The sequence below is a fragment of the Halichoerus grypus genome, chromosome 15, assembly GCF_964656455.1.
Source record: "Halichoerus grypus chromosome 15, mHalGry1.hap1.1, whole genome shotgun sequence".
NCBI lineage: Eukaryota > Metazoa > Chordata > Mammalia > Carnivora > Phocidae > Halichoerus > Halichoerus grypus.
This window is the reverse complement of record NC_135726.1, coordinates 54,397,741-54,414,486: the sequence shown is the minus strand read 5'-3', so window position 1 is coordinate 54,414,486 and position 16,746 is coordinate 54,397,741. Positions and strand designations below refer to the sequence as shown.

At 55.9% G+C, this 16,746-nt stretch overlaps 1 protein-coding gene across 2 annotated transcripts in view; it reads right to left on the bottom strand.

Moving 5' to 3' along the window:
* Window positions 1–16,746, bottom strand: part of AP2A1 (adaptor related protein complex 2 subunit alpha 1) — a 31,088-nt gene that overhangs the window by 4,763 nt on the left and 9,579 nt on the right. For both annotated transcript variants that reach the window (XM_078062780.1, XM_078062781.1), the window contains exons 2-12: window positions 14,396–14,464; window positions 13,800–13,942; window positions 13,453–13,646; window positions 7,242–7,371; window positions 6,713–6,814; window positions 5,180–5,288; window positions 1,876–2,026; window positions 1,390–1,558; window positions 1,122–1,259; window positions 765–947; window positions 176–273 (exon numbers count right to left, since the gene is read on the bottom strand). In XM_078062780.1, the coding sequence (XP_077918906.1) occupies window positions 176–273; window positions 765–947; window positions 1,122–1,259; window positions 1,390–1,558; window positions 1,876–2,026; window positions 5,180–5,288; window positions 6,713–6,814; window positions 7,242–7,371; window positions 13,453–13,646; window positions 13,800–13,942; window positions 14,396–14,464 (1,486 nt within the window). The remainder of the gene's footprint in view (window positions 1–175; window positions 274–764; window positions 948–1,121; window positions 1,260–1,389; window positions 1,559–1,875; window positions 2,027–5,179; window positions 5,289–6,712; window positions 6,815–7,241; window positions 7,372–13,452; window positions 13,647–13,799; window positions 13,943–14,395; window positions 14,465–16,746) is intronic.

The window sequence follows — 16,746 nt, the reverse complement described above, 5'->3', positions numbered from 1 at the left end:
CCCCAGCAGAGGCTACCCGGGGCGGTGGCCATTGCAACGCTCTGTCCCAGAGGCTCCGGGGAGCTGGGTTGTCTTGCAACCACCGGATGGTTGTGCGAGGGGCTGAGAGGATCCCCGGGGGCCCCGTCACCACCAGCCCCGCACCCCTCAGAAGTGCATGTGTTTACCGCCTCACCTGGAGCGGGGGTCCCCAGCGATCAGATTCCCAAACTCCCCGAGGATGTAGCCGCCGACCTTCACCATGTTCTCATGGCAGGCGGGGGCCTGGAGCGCCTGGAGGCAGGGACAGGGCGGGTGAGGGCAGCCGGGAGCGGTGTGCCCTGACTTAGGATTGCTCGGGGTGCCAGGTGCAGGGCTCAGCCCGTGACGCCCATTAACTTGTGGAACTCATGAACGCTATGATGTGGGTGGAATAACAGGTGGGGAAACTGAGGCACGAACCAGTTAAGTGACGGGCCTCTGCTCACACAGGTGGTAAAATCGGTGGCACCAGGCCCCCTCTCCTGGGGCAGAAGGAGCGGGAAACCACTGGGACATGCAGATCGATGACTACGCACTGGATGGCCCACACCCACGGCCCGCTGACCCTCACACTGGCCTGTGAGGACCCGGCCCCCGGTCCCTTGGTGGCCCAAAGGCACCGCTCTGAGGAGGTGGGAGCAGGACGGTGGCCACGGCGGGCTGGCCCCACAGCCCCAGCTGTCCTTGCTCTGCCTCACTGTCCCACTGTGGGGGCGAAGTGGGGGGGAGGTGGGGGTGCTGACCTCAAAGACGGTCTTGGCAGCGTAGCCCTGGACGTCATCACGGTTGGTGACGATCTGCAGCACACGGTACCACACCTCCTCGCTCACGTAGTCGCCCGCAATGCGGATGAGGTTGAGGATGGTGTCCACGTACCAGCTGTAGTCGACTGCGTACTTCTCGGCCAGGATGGCCACCTTCAGGACCTGCCAGCCAGGGAGGGAGGACAGGCGGGAGTGTGTGCACACGGCAGTCAAACTGTGGAATCACCAGGTCTGGGCTCACCACGGTCCCCATCCGGAGACCCCAGGAGGCTCAGCCCCCGGCCCCTCCTCCCTGAGATCCAGAAGTCCAGGCGCTCAGCCCCTCCCGGAACTTACAATCTCTTCACGGATGGCATAGTCCGCCGTCTCCAGGTACCGCAGCATTTCTGACACGATCTGCTTGGCGTTGCTCCGGTCACACATGGCATAGAGGAGGTCAGCGGCCCGCTGTCGCACACTGACGTCCCGCTCCGTCTGAGGGAGGAGAGCAGGTGCGGTATGTTCGAGGCTCTGCAATGGCCTCTGAGCCCTGCGCCTCTCTGAGGGACAGAGACACAGGCCAGCGTACAGGGCGTGGCCTGGGGCAGGCTCCGACGTGGCGTACCTTGAGGGCGTTGATGACGGTGTCGATGTGGGTCTTGACCGCCTCGTGGGAGAACTCGGAGCTGGCCAGCGTGCACATACTCTCCAGGGCCAGGTAGCGCAGGTTGGTCTCCCGGTGCTGCAGGAACTGGCCCAGCTGGTTACAGGCCCGCACCAGGAGGTTGGGCTCACTGCCAACAAGAAGCAGAAACGGGGGGACGTGAGAAGGTGGAGGACACGGGCCCAGCTGACCCATCCCACATCACCTTCAGGACCTGAGTCTTAACTCTTGCCCTCCGTTCCCATCATGACCACTCCTGGCGACCCAGACATCTGGGCCGTTGGGCCCAAATGAAGAGAGTCGGGAATTCTGCTTTTTCCAGGAGGGGTCCAGCACCACTCTGGGGAGGTAACAATTCACAGCTTCATCATCCTCCTATCTCGAAGTCACGATTCCCAGGAGTCCAGGCCCCCGGGCCCCTGGGCCCCCAGCTCCCCAGGCAGGCACCTGTCGTAGTGGATGATGAGGCTGATGGTCTCGAAGAGGATGGCATTCTTGGCGTTGGAGTGCTGGACCTTCTTGGACTTGGGGGGCTCCTGGGCCTTGTTGAGCACGGTCTCCAGACACTCCACCAGCCGCCCCTTCACGGCAGCATCCTCTGGGGAAATGGAGGGCATGTTCCAGGATAAGCTCTGTCAGCCCTGCCCATGTGCGGGGCAAGGGGCCACCCCAGGGCTCTCATCTTCCACAGGAAGTGTGGGCCCTGCAGCTGTGGGCTGGGGTCTCTGATCCTTCCTCATCCTCGGTCTCTAGGTGACTGGGGGAGGTGGCAGCGGGCCAACAGAAGAGAACACTCCAGACCTCGGCTCTTGTCCTGCTCGGCGCTGACTCCCACCTGTGAGCCTCAGTTTCCCCTTCTGCAGCACTGATACCCTTTAGGTTTCTCACAGAGCAAAGAAACCTTCCCCAGAGACGCTGTGAAACCGGGGTCTCCCCGAGGAGCAGTCTGAGCACCTGAGACAGATACACACCAACCAGGGGCTCACACCAACACCAATAACTGCCATTCCGTGGGGTGCGAGGTAACACCATGTGCATAGAACGGCTGTCAAGTGTTCTAGAGGAAAATGTCACACCCGCGTGTATCAGGCGGCTCTCGGGGTAGAGGGATGAACTACAGGACACAAGGCAGCTCTGAGCCAAATCCAGAATGCGGGACACGCTTGCAACGCCAAACTGTCCCCGTTTCTTCAAAAACAGGTAGTGGGATGGGGGGGGGGGGGAGGACTATTCCAGACCCCCCAAAGGGACAAAGACATAATGAAATCTAAGTCGTGGCCCTCAATTGTACTGTATTTTGTTTAAGCCATACAAATAAAGCTTGGACAGTGGGCGGGGTGTGGATGGTGCCTGGACAGCAGCTGACACTGTCATCTTGAGTCTTCTCAGGTGTGACAAGGGCACTGCGGCTTTGTGCAGTGTTCTTGGGTCTCATGAAATGTGTGTGGGTGTATTTTGGGCAGGCGGAGCATTATGATGTCTGCAACTTATGTCAAGTAAGTGAGCAAGTAAGTGTGTGTTTGAGACAGCAAGCCAACCGGGGCGCCAAGAGCAGCGTTCATGGTCTCCGCTGGGTCTCAGGGGCCTTGCGTGTTCATGACACTGTTCTTGCAAGTGATCTGTTTGAAATTTTTCATAATAAAACGGTGGGGTGAAGGGCGCCTGGGGGGCTCAGTCGTTAAGCGTCTGCCTTCGGCTCAGGTCATGATCCCAGGGTCCTGGGATCGAGCCCCGCATCGGGCTCCCTGCTCAGCCGGAAGCCTGCTTCTCCCACTCCCACTCCCCCTGCTTGTGTTCCCTCTCTCGCTGTGTCTCTCTCTGTCAAATAAATAAATAAAATCTTTAAAAAAAAAAAAGGGGGGGGTGAAAGCCAATGGCACAGAATAAAGGGGCAATTCTTCCAGATTAAGACAGAGCTTTATGAGAAATAATTAAATTCGACACTTGTACCTTTTTCTTCTTTTTTTTCTTTAATTTTTATTTTTAAGTAATCTCTGTGCCCAATGTGGGGATCAAACCCATGACCCTGAGATCAAGAGACGGGTGCTCCACTGACTGAGCCAGCCAAGCCTCCCTCAATACTTGTATCTTGAGGGGCGCCTGGATGGCTCAGTTGGTTAGGCGTTTGACTCTTGATTTCAGCTCAGGTCATGGTCTCAGGGTCATGAGATCGAGCCCTGCACTGGGGTCCGCACTCAGCAGGGAGTCTGCTTCTCTCTCTCCCTCTGCCCCTCCCCCTGCTCCCTCTAAAATAAGTAAATAAATCTTAAAAAAAAAAAAACATTAAAAAAATACTTGTATCTTGATTGGATCCCAGTCTGAACAGCCTGTGAGTACTATGGGGCTAATTAGGAAAATCCACAGTGGGTCTTTGAGACCACTGGGGAGCTGTTGTGAGCTTCAAGCATGACCACAGAATTGCTGCTGTGAATAAAAGCGCCCACAGTTTTTAGAAATGTGCAACAAGATATTCAAAGGTAAAAACATCATGATGTCTCTAACTCATTTTTAAATACTTCAGAAAAAAAAGAGCAAACTGAGAGCACGCATGCACAGCAAAATGTGAAGTCTGGATGATGGGTGCGCTCGACTTGTTTGGACGTTGGAGAATTTTTTATAATACGGCATCGGAAAAATTTCTCGTAGATAAATCAGAGATGGCCTCGCTGGGCCAGCACCGTTTGCTCGGGGCCACGGCTATAATTCCGATGACGCAGAGGGTGAGAGTAGGCGAGGTGCCCGCTCTGGGCACAACCCAAAATGATGAGGCGGGACTCCTGCGATGGAAGTGAGCTTAGAGATGTGCCCGAGCTCTTCCCTACAGGGTGAGGAAGGCCCAGAAGGGGAACAAGGCTTTCCCAAGGCCACGTGACAAAATTCACCCCACTGGCTTTCACGGGCTGGGAAGGGCCTCTGGTGTCACTTCCATTATACAGTCAATTAGTGTGTGCACGCGCACACACACACGTGCACACGCAGTCATGCGTTCACAGATACGCACGTGTGCGCACGCACACGCTCGTGCACAGCTGCATGTGAACACTCAGGCCCACCCCGCAGGCCCTGACCACAGCAGGTGCTCGGTGCCCTGGCTGAACTGAAGGGAGCTGGTTTATCAGTCACCTACTGTGTGCTGAGCACCTCAGCACGGGGTCCCTCCAAACTGCTCTATGAGGTCAGACAGCTGAGGAAATGGGAGCTCAGGGGGAGCCAGGGCCTATGGGGTAGAGGGAGGGACTCCGTCTTAGTCGCTGCCTGGGCCTGGAAACGTGATGTCTCATCTCCAAGCCTCAGGCTCCCTGTCTGCATACTGCAGGGATGGCTCCCCCTCACTAGCCCTGCCGAGAGGGCACAGACGCCCCCGGTGCGTTACCTGGCTCACGCTAGGCTCATCATCCCCACGATGGCTGTGACCTTGAGCAATAAGGTCATGAAAATCTCGCACAGAGCTATGCTCATTCAAACAGCACAGCCTGGAATCATCCCTTGATCTGCTGGGGATCTCGGGGACCCTGGGCAAGGACCTCCCCTCCCCCAGCCTTGCTTTTGTCACCCATAAGGCAGGCGTGACAAGAGTCCCTATGTTACAGGGCTGGAGCAAACAAAAGCGTGGCTTCACAGGGACCCTGGCCCACAGCAGATCCACGAGGCACGATGATCTGTCCGATTCTTTGGGCTGCCCCCCAACACCTACAGCCTCACAGAAACCCTGACAGGCCCCAGGCCCCAGGCCGGGCGGGCTCGGCGGTACCTGGCGGTGGGTAGCACTGTAACAGTCGCAGGAGTTTCACCGACAGCCAGGGCGCCGGGACGAAGTAGTAGGTGTAGTCCTGGAGGTCGGTGGAGGCCGACGAGACAATCTGGGGGCGGAAGAGGGGGTGAGGCATGGACAGGGAAGGGCACAGGGCAGGGGCAGGGCAGAGCCACACTGTCTTCCGAAGTGGGTGCAGGAATCTGAGGCCCGGGGAGGGGAGTGAGGAGGCCTGGAGCACACAGCGAGCGACCTAAGCCAGGGCTCCTGACTTTTCCACGCAATGCTGCTGTCAGGAGACGAAGTCTCTGCCAACCGAGTCCCTTCTGTGAGCCCCTTACTCCAAACAGGAGCCTCGCAATGCTCTGGGCTCCTCCACAGAACACAGATCACACCAGCTCACTGCAGACTTGTGTCCCTGTAGCGGTCCCCCACGGCTGGAAGCAGCTCAGGGGTTAGGAATTGGCTCTGACCCTTTTCTGGGTTCCCAGGCCTAATACAAGATCGGACATAAGAAAGGTTTGGGGAAGACGTGGGGACTTAGCAGGAAGAGTGCGGGACTTTTTTCCTTATGGAAAACTCCTGCTGAAGCTGGGAAATCCCTCCTCCAGGAAGCATTCCCATGTGCCATGGCCACGATGGCGTGTGCCGGCCCCCAGTGTCCCTGTCCGTGTCTCCCCGACCAGCCCGGCACGCGGGAGCATTCAGATGTATGGTGAATGGATGACAAAGCGACTGAATGAGCTGGTGTGTTTGTTCTCTTTGCTTGCGAATCCAGGCCTCTTCTGACCCGCCCAGGAAGCGTTTATACTCACTCCGAGTCTCCATCCAGGGATCACCTCTCCCAGGAAGCCTTCCTAGACTTCCAGGCTGGGGTAAGTACCTCCTTTGGGGTCTACAATGCCCTGTACTACCTCCCTGACAGCCCAGATCACCCCTTTTATGAAAAGCTTTGCCAGTCGGCCTGCCCTGCTGCATCTCCCTCCCCCCCGAACAGGACAGGGAGCTCCTGGAGGGCTCGGGTCTGACTCATCTGTGTCCCCAGAGCCTGGAACACAGGCGGCCTCAGGGTTTGTTCCCAGGGGCAAAGGTGGTAAGAGGAGCAGAAGGAAGGACAGGAAGGGAAAGGTTTAAGAGGCGCAGGAGGAACAGCAGGGAATGCAGGAGGAAGCCAGAGACAGTGAGGTAAGGGGGAAGAGATCAGGACAGCCCCTCTCACCTGCTGGGTGCTCACGACACCCAGGCCCATACTGACATTATACAGACTGATTGCCAGCAGCTACGCTGTGAGCCGGGCACTGGTATTGTCCCCATTGAACAGATGGGGTCAGTGAGGCCCAGAGAAGTGAAGCCACTTGTCTGGGGCCACACAGCCAGGAAGTGGCAGAGCCAGGATGAGCCCAGCTCAGAGGCTGAGTTCATAACCACCGTGTGAGGCTGCCTCTGAGGGAGAGTGAGGGGGACCAGGGAGTCGTTCCAGGGGACAGAGATGCCAGGGCCACCTCCCCCAGCCCACGACAAGACCACACCCACCCGGCTCAGGCGAGACACAGCCAGGGAGATGCACGTCTTGAAGTCGTCCGGGTTCTTCTTGCAGAGACAGGTGATGAGACTGACAGCTGCCGTGACCACACCCTGCAGAGGCAGACAAGTGGCAGGTCAGGGCTGTGGGGGAAGGGTCAGCCTGGCGACAAGTGTCCAGGCTGCGGATCTGAAAGCAGAGACTCAAGGGCCGGGTGGGTGATGGGTGTTGGGGACAATGGACAAGATCCCTGGACAGTTGGGGGGTGGGGGGGTTAATCGGGGAAGGACATGGGGGTTTCTGGATACTTGGGTGGGTGACAGGTACTCAGGACACTGGCCCAAGATCTCTAGGTGCCTGAGTAAAGGCAGGGACAGAGGTGGGGGGCCCTGGGCATCCAGGTGGGAATCAGGGCGGGGGTGGGACACTCCCCGGGCTTCCACATGAGCGTCCAAGGCAGAAGGGTCTCTGGGTGAATTGGTGGGGGTGGCTCTGGGAGGCAGGAGCCCAGGGTCTCCGGGCGCCAGGCCCAGGGCTCACCATGTGCTGGTCGTTGAGCAGGTGCACCACCCGGGCCGTCCACTCGCCCATGGGCACTAAGTCGGGTGAGGCCTTGTACAGCCGTAGTAGGCACAGGGCTGCGCTCTGTTTCACGCTGTCCATGCTGTCCCTGTGGGGACACAATTGGGTGGGGGGATGTCAGCGCGACCCCAGCCCCACACAGACCTTCCCTCCTCTACCACTCCTCCCAGGAAGGGCGGCTAGCAGCAGGTGGAGAGAGCCGGAGGGACCAGGGATCCAATCTGGTGCTGCCTTCATCACCCACCAAGCCTCAGTTTTTTTAATCTGCAAAATGGGTTCCATCTCAGTAACCTTGGGGTCACTGGCAGAACTACGCAAAACGTCAAGCCTGCCTGTGCACCTTCATTCATTTACCAAACACTTTCCTGAGCGCCTCTGGGCAGCGGGCTCTGCTGGAGGCCCTGTGGAGACAGGGGTGCACAGACTGGTCCAAACGTCTGTCCTCACAGAGCTCACCTTCTAGCCAGGCGGCCCACACCCGAGCACACACACCAGACCCTGTCCGGCGTCAGTGCTATGGCACCAATGAGCGCAGGTGCAAGGAGCGCCGGGCACGCTGTTTTGCAAGAAGGCCTCTCTGATGAGGTGGCAGGTGAACGGAAAACTGAGCTTAATGAGAAAACCCCGAAAATCTCTGCCCGGCACATCCCAGGGAGAGGGCACAGCCTGTGTGGAGGCCCCGAGGCGGCCGCGGGCCTGTGTGTAGCTGCCGTGAGTGAGCGAGCAGTGGAGGGGAGAAGCCGGGAGATCGGACAGGGGGACAGGGGGCCAGACCATGCCCGGCATCGAGGGCCATGGCGACGACCCTGCTTTTACCCAGGGGGAGACGGAGCCGCTGCCGGGGACGAGCAGGGAAGCACCAACACTGGGGTGACAGCAGGAAATGCACCAGCAGTGAGCCAGGCACCCTCCGGGACGAACTCATTGATCTCTTCACGACAAACCAAGGAACCGGGGCCAGACGCGTGTGCTTGAGGACCTGACTGGCGGAGCATGCTTCCGGGGGGAGCCACTGACTCTCTCCAGTGGGCGATTTCCTCCTCAGGAGGATTTGGGGGGTGAAGAAAGGACACCGTGGACCGGAAGCTGGCATGGCCTTGGACACAGAGGGGGCGCGGGGAGCTCCTGACCGCCCAGGCTGCGGCCTCCAGGTCAAGGGTTTCCCGGACAGGACCCAACCGAAGCCTGGGCAAAGGACACAGAGGGAAGTCCCAGGAGGAGGGACCTCCACAAGTCAAAGGCCAGGTGAAAAGCCATTTCGCTGGATGTGCAGGAGAAACATGAATGGCAACAAGGCAGCGTTGTTCCCTTCCGCCAGCCGGGCCTCGGATACAGCTGCCCTCGAGGAGACACGGGGACAGGCCCTCAGAAGAGGAGCGGGGCCACCCTGGGTCGGCGTGCCGCTGGGAGTGATGCGGACCAAGCCCAGCGAGGCTGCTCCCGGACACCCACCCTGGGGGCGGGCACGCGTGCGTGTTGAAGGTGACGGCGCGAGAACGTTTGCTGACTGACCGTCATCAACTTAAAACCAAAACCAGTGGAAGGTCTGTCCGAGACCAGTGGAATGGTGCTGCTTAATGGTCTTCACCATCGTCACAGCTCATGGCACGAGCCCTGACCCCAGGCCATGCTCTGTTCTAGGTGTTTCTCCAGCCCTCGAGGGAGGTGATCCTTACCATCACCTCCAGCTATGGGTAAGGAAACGCCCACGGTACACCAAATGGAGGAATAAGGGCTATTTATCACCTTGGTTAACTTAACCAGAGACTGTGCAACTATTTAGGTAAAGCTTGAAACTACGGAACGCAGGGGTGTGTGCCCAGGATAAAAGGACAGGGAGGTACGTGGGAATAATGACCATTGAATGCAGGGCACAGGGAGGGAAGGGAAGATGGAGATGATGTAGGGGACGTGACAGAGGAATTCAACTGTTAACTTTCTTTAAAAAAAAAAAAAAAGCTGTGATACCACATGACCCAGCAATTCCGCGCACAGGCATCTACCCATAAGAACTGAAAACAAAGTTCACACAATGTATTTGTACATTATTCACAAGAGTCAAAAGGAACCTTTTTGATGAATGGATAACTAAAACACAGTTCCCCCAGATGACAGAATATTATTACCATAAAAAAGGACAGAAGTACAGCTGCATACAACATGGAAGAACCTTGAAAACGTTATGCTGAGTGAAAGGCCAGACACAAAAGGCCACGTATCGCATGCTTCCATTTATCTGAAATGTCCAGAATAGGCAAAACCAACGAAACACAAAGCAGATGAGTGGCTGTCTGGAGCTAGAGGGAAAGGCAATGGGCGTGAGCTACTAAGGAGTATGGGCTTCTTTTTGGGGTGATTAGTGGTGGTGGCCGCACAACACTGTGAATATACTAAAGACCACTGAATTGTACACTGTAAACTGTTGACACAGTGAACTTGATGTTATGTGAATTTTATCATAATTAAAAACAAAAATCTACCTAAAAAAATATATTGCTCTGTGCCCCAGCCACAGTCAAGGCCAAGTTTCGGGTGTCGAGAGAGGCCCGCAGAGCGCTCAGACAACCCCAGCCTGGCCCAGACCTCAGCATCCATTCCCTGGTGTGAAACTGGGTGTCACCTCTGCTCAGATGAGTCTGTCACACTGGCCTCCTTCTTGGCTTCTCCCCGCTCAGGGTGGCCGCAGTTTTGCCACGACTGACCACTCCGTCCTCGGAGTTTCTTCGGGTTCCGAGCCACAGCCCACTCTGCATTTCCCTCCCATCTCCCTGGCCAGACCTGGACACACTGGGCCACCCCGGGGCTCAGCCTTAGGTCACTTCTCATCCCTTCTCATGTCTTCCCCGAGGGACTTCATCCGGCTGCGGCTTTATTACCATCCATCCCACGCTGTCCCGTATGGTGGCCCCAGCCACACGTGGCTACTGGACACGGGATGCGAGGCCAATCCAAACTGAGAGACAACGTGTGTGTACGTTACACTCACGTGTGGTGATGACATGGACAATTATCGGACAATTTTCACGTTGATCCAGTGTCAAAATGAAAATATTTTAGATGGACCGGGTTAAATTAAAATATTAAAAGAAGGTTCACCCGTTTGTTTTTACTTTGTCTGATGTGGCGACCAGAACCGTGGAAGGTGTGTGTGGCTCGAGTTCTATTTTTAGCACTCTGTGCCCGTCTCTCCCACACTCCCTCTGCGGCCCCAGCTCCCTGCCGTCTAGCCACCTACTGGACGTTTCTGCCCAGATGTCCACCAGGCACCTCACATCCAGCGCTGCCAAACCCGGCTCAGGGCCTGCCTCTCACTTCCCTGCTTCTCTCCAGGCTTCGTCATCCACCCATTCGAGCTCACCCTCTCTTGCTTTCCCACCCCCTGTAATCCGTCCCATCGGCTTCTGTCCCGGAACGTACCCAGTGATGACCTCTACGGCTACACCCTGGTCCCAGCCACCGTCAGCTCTGACCTGGACGGCAGTGGACGTCTCAGTGGTCTCCCTGTCGCCATCCCCACCCGAGTCTCCAGTTCTGCCTGAGCTACTTGATTCTGAGGATCAGCCTCTTTCATTGGTTCTGGGATATTCTCAGGCGTTATCCGTTCAAACAACGCCTCTGTCATATTCTCTCTTCCTAGAGCTCTAAAGTTTTTTGAGTAATCCCTGCACCTAACATGGGACTTGAACTCACGACCCTGAGATCAAGAGTCACACGTTCTACCTCCTGAGCCAGGCAGGCGTCCCTCTGATGCTCTAAATAGTGTTATGTTAGACCTCCTCCATCTTCCCATGACTCTTAATCTCTCTTGGAATGTTCCATCTCTGTTTCTCTGGGCTGCATTCTGATTACTTTCTTCAGTTCTACCTCCTGTTTACTAATTCTGCTTTGGCTCTGTCTATCCTGCTGCTAAGCCAGACCGCTTAAATAAATTTCTCCATTTCTTTTTCAAATCTGCTTACGCTTCTATTTTTAAATTGTTTTCTCAGTTACTGAAACATATTAAACATATTTATTCCACATCATATATGAATATTCCAATTCAGCTGTTACTTTCAGTCCCCCTTCTGCTGGTTCTCGCTCATGGTGCCGTGCGGCCTGTGTTTAGTGATTTCTGACTGGGCGTTACTCACGCGACTCAGAGCTCCGTCTGCGGTGAAGGCAGGCTTTTCCAGAAAAGGCCTGCTTGCTTCTGTCAGGCGCCGGGCTACTCTAGCTTAAATCACTGTCAACTAAAGTTTGGCTTAAGAATTTGTAGATAACCCAGGTAGGGAAAAATCAGGCTGAACACCAGTGTGTGGGCTGCTCTGGTGAGGTTTGAAGCGGGTAATTTTGCTGATAGTCCCCAAGGGGATTTCTTTCTAGGTCATCCTCACTTTGAAGTGTGGTTTCTGGAGCCTCTTCTCGGCCAAGCTTTGTATCCTGTTCCCAGACGCTGCAGGGCCCCCAGACAAATATCTGGGTTCACCCTCTAAGCAAAATCTGGCTTTGGCCCTCTGCCCATCTCCCCAGGTGCCAGGCCCCTCTCAGTTTGCGGCCTGTGTGCTCCTAATCCTCTCCCTAGCTCATGAATACATTGAAGAATAGTTCCTTTCGTCTTTTATCCTATATTGTTAGGTTTCAGCGAGAGCATTAGTCAGGAATCGAGTTCACCATGTTGCCAGAAATATAAGTCGTACCTTCTCCCATACCAAGCTGAGTGATCTTTTAAAAATACAAAGCCAGGGCGCCTGGGTGGCTCAGTCGGTTAAGCGACTGCCTTCAGCTCAGGTCGTGATCCCAGGGTCCTGGGATCGAGTCCCGCATCGGGCTCCCTGCTCGGCGGGGAGCCTGCTTCTCCCTCTCCCACTCTCCCTGCTTGTGTTCCCTCTCTTGCTGTCTCTCTCTCTCTGTCAAATAAATAAATAAAATCTTTAAAAAATAAAAAATAAAAATAAATAAAAATACAAAGCCAATCATGTCATGTGCCTACTTAAAACACACCAACTCCTCCCATTTCAACTAGAATAAAATCCAAACTCCCCTTACTCTGTCTCTTGTTCACTGCCCTCCAGCCACAGAGAGTATCTCTTGGTTCCTTGAATATAGAAAGCTCATGCCTCAGGGCCTTTGCACTTGTTGCTCCTTTTGCTTGGGACACTCCCCAACATTTTAAAATAACTATCTTCTCATCATTCCAGTCTTAATTACAAGTCACCTTCTTGGAGAGACCCTCCCTGATGAGTGTATTTAAGTAGCTTCTACCACCTCTCACCCCGTTGCCCCCCACTACCCAGTTTTGTTTCTTATAGCATTTATTACTATCTGAACTCATCTTACTTTTTATGTATATGTTTGCTCTTTGGGTATCCTCTCATGTAAGCATCCTGTAAGGTGTAAGCTTCCTGAGCGTGGGCACAATAGTCCTTGCTTCTCTTTCCTGCCTCCCCAAACCCATGAGAGGGCCCAGCACATTGCAGGTACTCAAAAAATATTTGATGAATGACCCCCTGCCTCAGGATGATCACACAGGCTGACCCCAGTGCCTTCCATGCCTTTGCCCTCTCCACAGCCAACGACTCCTCCTCACCAGGTCTCAGCCTGATGCCACTTCCTCTTGGAAGCTCTCCCTGATCCCCCAGACTAGTCAGGATTCCAACTAAATGTCCTTATGGGCTCCTGTGCCCCACGTCACGGTTCCAAGAGGAACTGTACATTTCACCCTGCGATTATTCAGTCAATGTTTATTTCCCACTCTGGACCATGAATGCTTGGGAAGACGATGACCATGTCCGTTTCTGGTCATGACTATATTCCTAGCAATCAGCACAACACTCTGCACACAACAGAGGTCAACAAATGTTTGAGTGAATGAATGACTCGAGATGCAGAAGTTCCAGAGGGCTGTTGCCAACAGAACTTACGGTTATCACCTCTTTTATACTAGATCTTCAAAGTCAGTTAATCCGACAGACCCCCCATTGGATCTGTTGGGGGGGCTGCGTCACACCACTGAGTCGGCTCGGTGAGGAGAGAGAACCATTGGGCTGCCAACAGAATCTAAGCCCCGTATTATCCCCATGTCCTGGCTAGAGACCTTGCGCAGGTGACGCAATCTTCTGACCCTTGCACTTGGCTGGGCCTTGCCTATTCCATTCCAAACCCCACCCCACCTGGGTCCCCAGTGCCTCACCCAGCCACCAGGATGCGTGGGATGTCAGCGGCAAAGGCCTCGCCCATCTCACGGCTGCCCACGTTGGCGATGCAGTGAAGGGCCAGGCACATGAAGGTCGGGTTGCGGCTGGCCAGGTCGTTCTTGATGGCATTGTTGATGAGCCGGATCAGCTCGGAGTTTGAGTTCACCAGAACCGAGATGAAGAGGTAACCCTGGGTGAGAAAGGAGGTGGGGCGGGGGTGCTGGGAGCCTTGTGGTTAATGGGTCGTAGGCCCCAATCCTCCCACCCTGGAGTCTGTACTTCCAGCCCCATCTTCCCTCAGACCCAGGAGTCCAGGCCCCCAGCCCTCCCTCCCCAGACTCACTATCTGCTTCTCCGTGTACTTGTTGGAGCTGAGCAGGTTCACGGCCTCCATGTGCCCAAAGTCAATGTCGTGGCCAAGCAGGAAGATGAACAGCAGTTTACACACATATTTTTTCTTACTGTAGCCATCCAAGGCTTTGTCCCCTAGAGCCAGAGGAAGGAGGAAAGGGGAGACAGAATGAGGAAGGATCATACCTGTAAGTCTCAAGTATCCCAGTTCCTAGCCCCTCCTCCCTCAGACTCAGGAGTCCTGCCTCCAGCCCCTCCTCCTTTAGACCCAGGGGTCCAGGCCCCCAGCCCCTCCTCCCTCAGACCCAGGGGTCCAGACCCCCAGCCCCTCCTCCTTCAGACCCAGGGGTCCAGGCCCCAGCCCCTCCTCCCTCAGACCCAGGGGTCCAGGCCCCCAGCCCCTCCTCCCTCAGACCCAGGGGTCCAGGCCCCCAGCCCCTCCTCCCTCAGACCCAGGGGTCCAGGCCCCCAGCCCCTCCTCCCTCAGACCCAGGGGTCCAGGCCCCCAGCCCCTCCTCCCTCAGACCCAGGGGTCCAGGCCCCCAGTCCCTCCTCCCTCAGACCCAGGACTCTAGGCCTCCAGCCTACCTTTGAACTTAGAGCGGATATTGGCCAGTTCCTTGTTGATTCTCTTAATCTCTGCCTCTTTGCTCTTACCTGGGGAGGAGAAGGCAGGGCAGGTGATGAGGGTCCCAGACAGCTGAACTACCTGTACTCTTTCCCTGACAAGGCGTCTCCCAGCTGGAAGGGCACACTCCATCCACCCTGGGGCCCTGGGCCCTGGGGCTGAGGCCAAGCGTGGGCCCCATCTCTAGCTGGGAGCTTCACAGAGGTGAGAACCGTGGCTCATCGGTCTTTCCAACCCAGAGATGGCTGGCCCATGCTATGAGGTGATCCCTGACCTGCTCCCTCCTTCCTCCTCTCACTCTGGTCCCTGAACTGTACTGGCCCTGGGGGCTCCTGTCTCCACCCACAGCTCTGGTTATGCCTCCACCACCAGCCCCCAGAACTGGCCTGGCAAGAAATATGTGACAAGGGAGGGAGGGAAGATGAAAGGGAGGGGGGGGGGAGGGAGGGAGGGAGGGAGGGAGGGAGGAAGGAAGGAAGGAAGGAAGGAAGGAAGAGCTCAGCTGCCTTCTAGCTGTCCCCCAGGACTCTCACCCCTACGACATCCCCACTGACCTGCTCCAGTGTTATGAAGTCGCCAGGCCAGACCCTTGGGTGCTGAGCTCGCCCCCTCTCTTCCTATCCCTCCTTCCATCCTTCAGTCCTCGGCCGCCAGACCCACAGACCCACCTCTTCCATCTCCTGGCTGCCAACCTCTCCCGGAACTCATCTGCGACATTCCTACACTTCTGACGAGATCCATTTAAGGGATGAGTCTAGAGGGATTTCCCTGACCCCACGGGCCGGGTCCTGGGCCCCCTGTGCTCCTTGATGCCCAGACACCTACGTCAGGGCGATCTGACTGGATGGTGACTAGGTCGCAGGCACCCTCACAGCTTGCTGTGTCCCTCCCCATGCCCCCCACTTCCACTGGAGCCCGACTTCACCATCTCGTCCTTGCCTGGCTCACTCTCGTCCAAACAGAACCCCAGGCGCTCCACCCCCTCACTCGGGCCGACGCCATGTCCCCTCGGCTTGACCTTTGGAACACCGGGACCATCACCACAACCTCCTCACCCAGAACCCTGCAGCAGCCTCCTCTCTGACCTCTCCGCCTCCCTGTTGGGGGGGAGCCCACCCCATGGCTACCAAGCCCTCTGGCCCTGCCCTGGCCACCCCACCAATGTCACCCTCACCCCTCCCTACATTACTGTGTGTTCTGGCCCCCTGGCCTCCACCGCCTCCGTGGACACTCCACGTTCCTTCCTATCTCGGGGAGGGTCCTGTAGGTGCTGCACCCTCCGCCTGGGCCCATCTCTCAGGTCATCTTCTTGTCACTTGGGTCTCAGCTCTTGTCACCTCCTCCGAGAGGCCTTTTTTTTTTTTTTTTTTAAAGATTTTATTTATTTATTTGACAGAGAGTGAGAGAGCACAAGCAGAGTAAGCAGCAGGCAGAGAGAGAGGGAGAAGCAGGCTCCCCGCTGAACAGAGAGCCCGATGCGGGGCTCGATCCCAGGACCCTGGGATCATGACCTGAGCTGAAGGCAGCCGCTTAACCGACTGAGCCACCCAGGCGCCCCTGAGAGGCCTTTTCTGACCAGTTCTTTCAAGCCAATGCCTTATACTTGTTTCCACCATTAGAAGAAGAAAAAAAAAGTCCTCCCTGGTACATTTCACACCCTGTAACTATTTTATTTAGATTTACTGTCCAACCTTGGCTCCCACTTCAGATTATGAGCATCACGAGGGAGCTTCTACCACATTGCCTGGCATACAGCAAGTGCTTAATAAACGTCTGGTCATCTGAAGGGCAGAGGCCTGCTCAGACCCATGGCCGTGTCACCCGCATCCCCAAGCATGTGGCCAGGCACCTGGGAGGCCGTGTGCGATGAACAAATGAGCGAACAGGCCAGGGTATGAGCTCTCCTCGTCTTTAGAGATCCTGCCTCACCTCCAACTCCCAACTTCCAGGGAAGCTGCCACAAGCTTCTCCTCCAGGAAGCCCCCTCTGATTAGTACCTCCTGACCGGTGCCAAGCGGGCCCTGGGCTGCACTGTCCAATAGAGCAGCCACCAGCCAGGCAGCTCTTGAGCACCTGAAATATGGCTGCTCCGAACCGAGATGGGGTTTAGGCGGCAAAGACGCGTTGGATTTGGAAGACCGAGGAGGGGAAAGAAAGAACGTGAAGTATCTCATCGAAAACTTAAAAACACTGATTACGTGTCGAAACGACAACATTTTGGTGTATCAGATTATGGAAACATGTGAGTAAAATTAAGTTTTCCAGTTGCTTTCTCCGTTTACAAACAGTGTGGCTACGGTTAAAGTTAAAA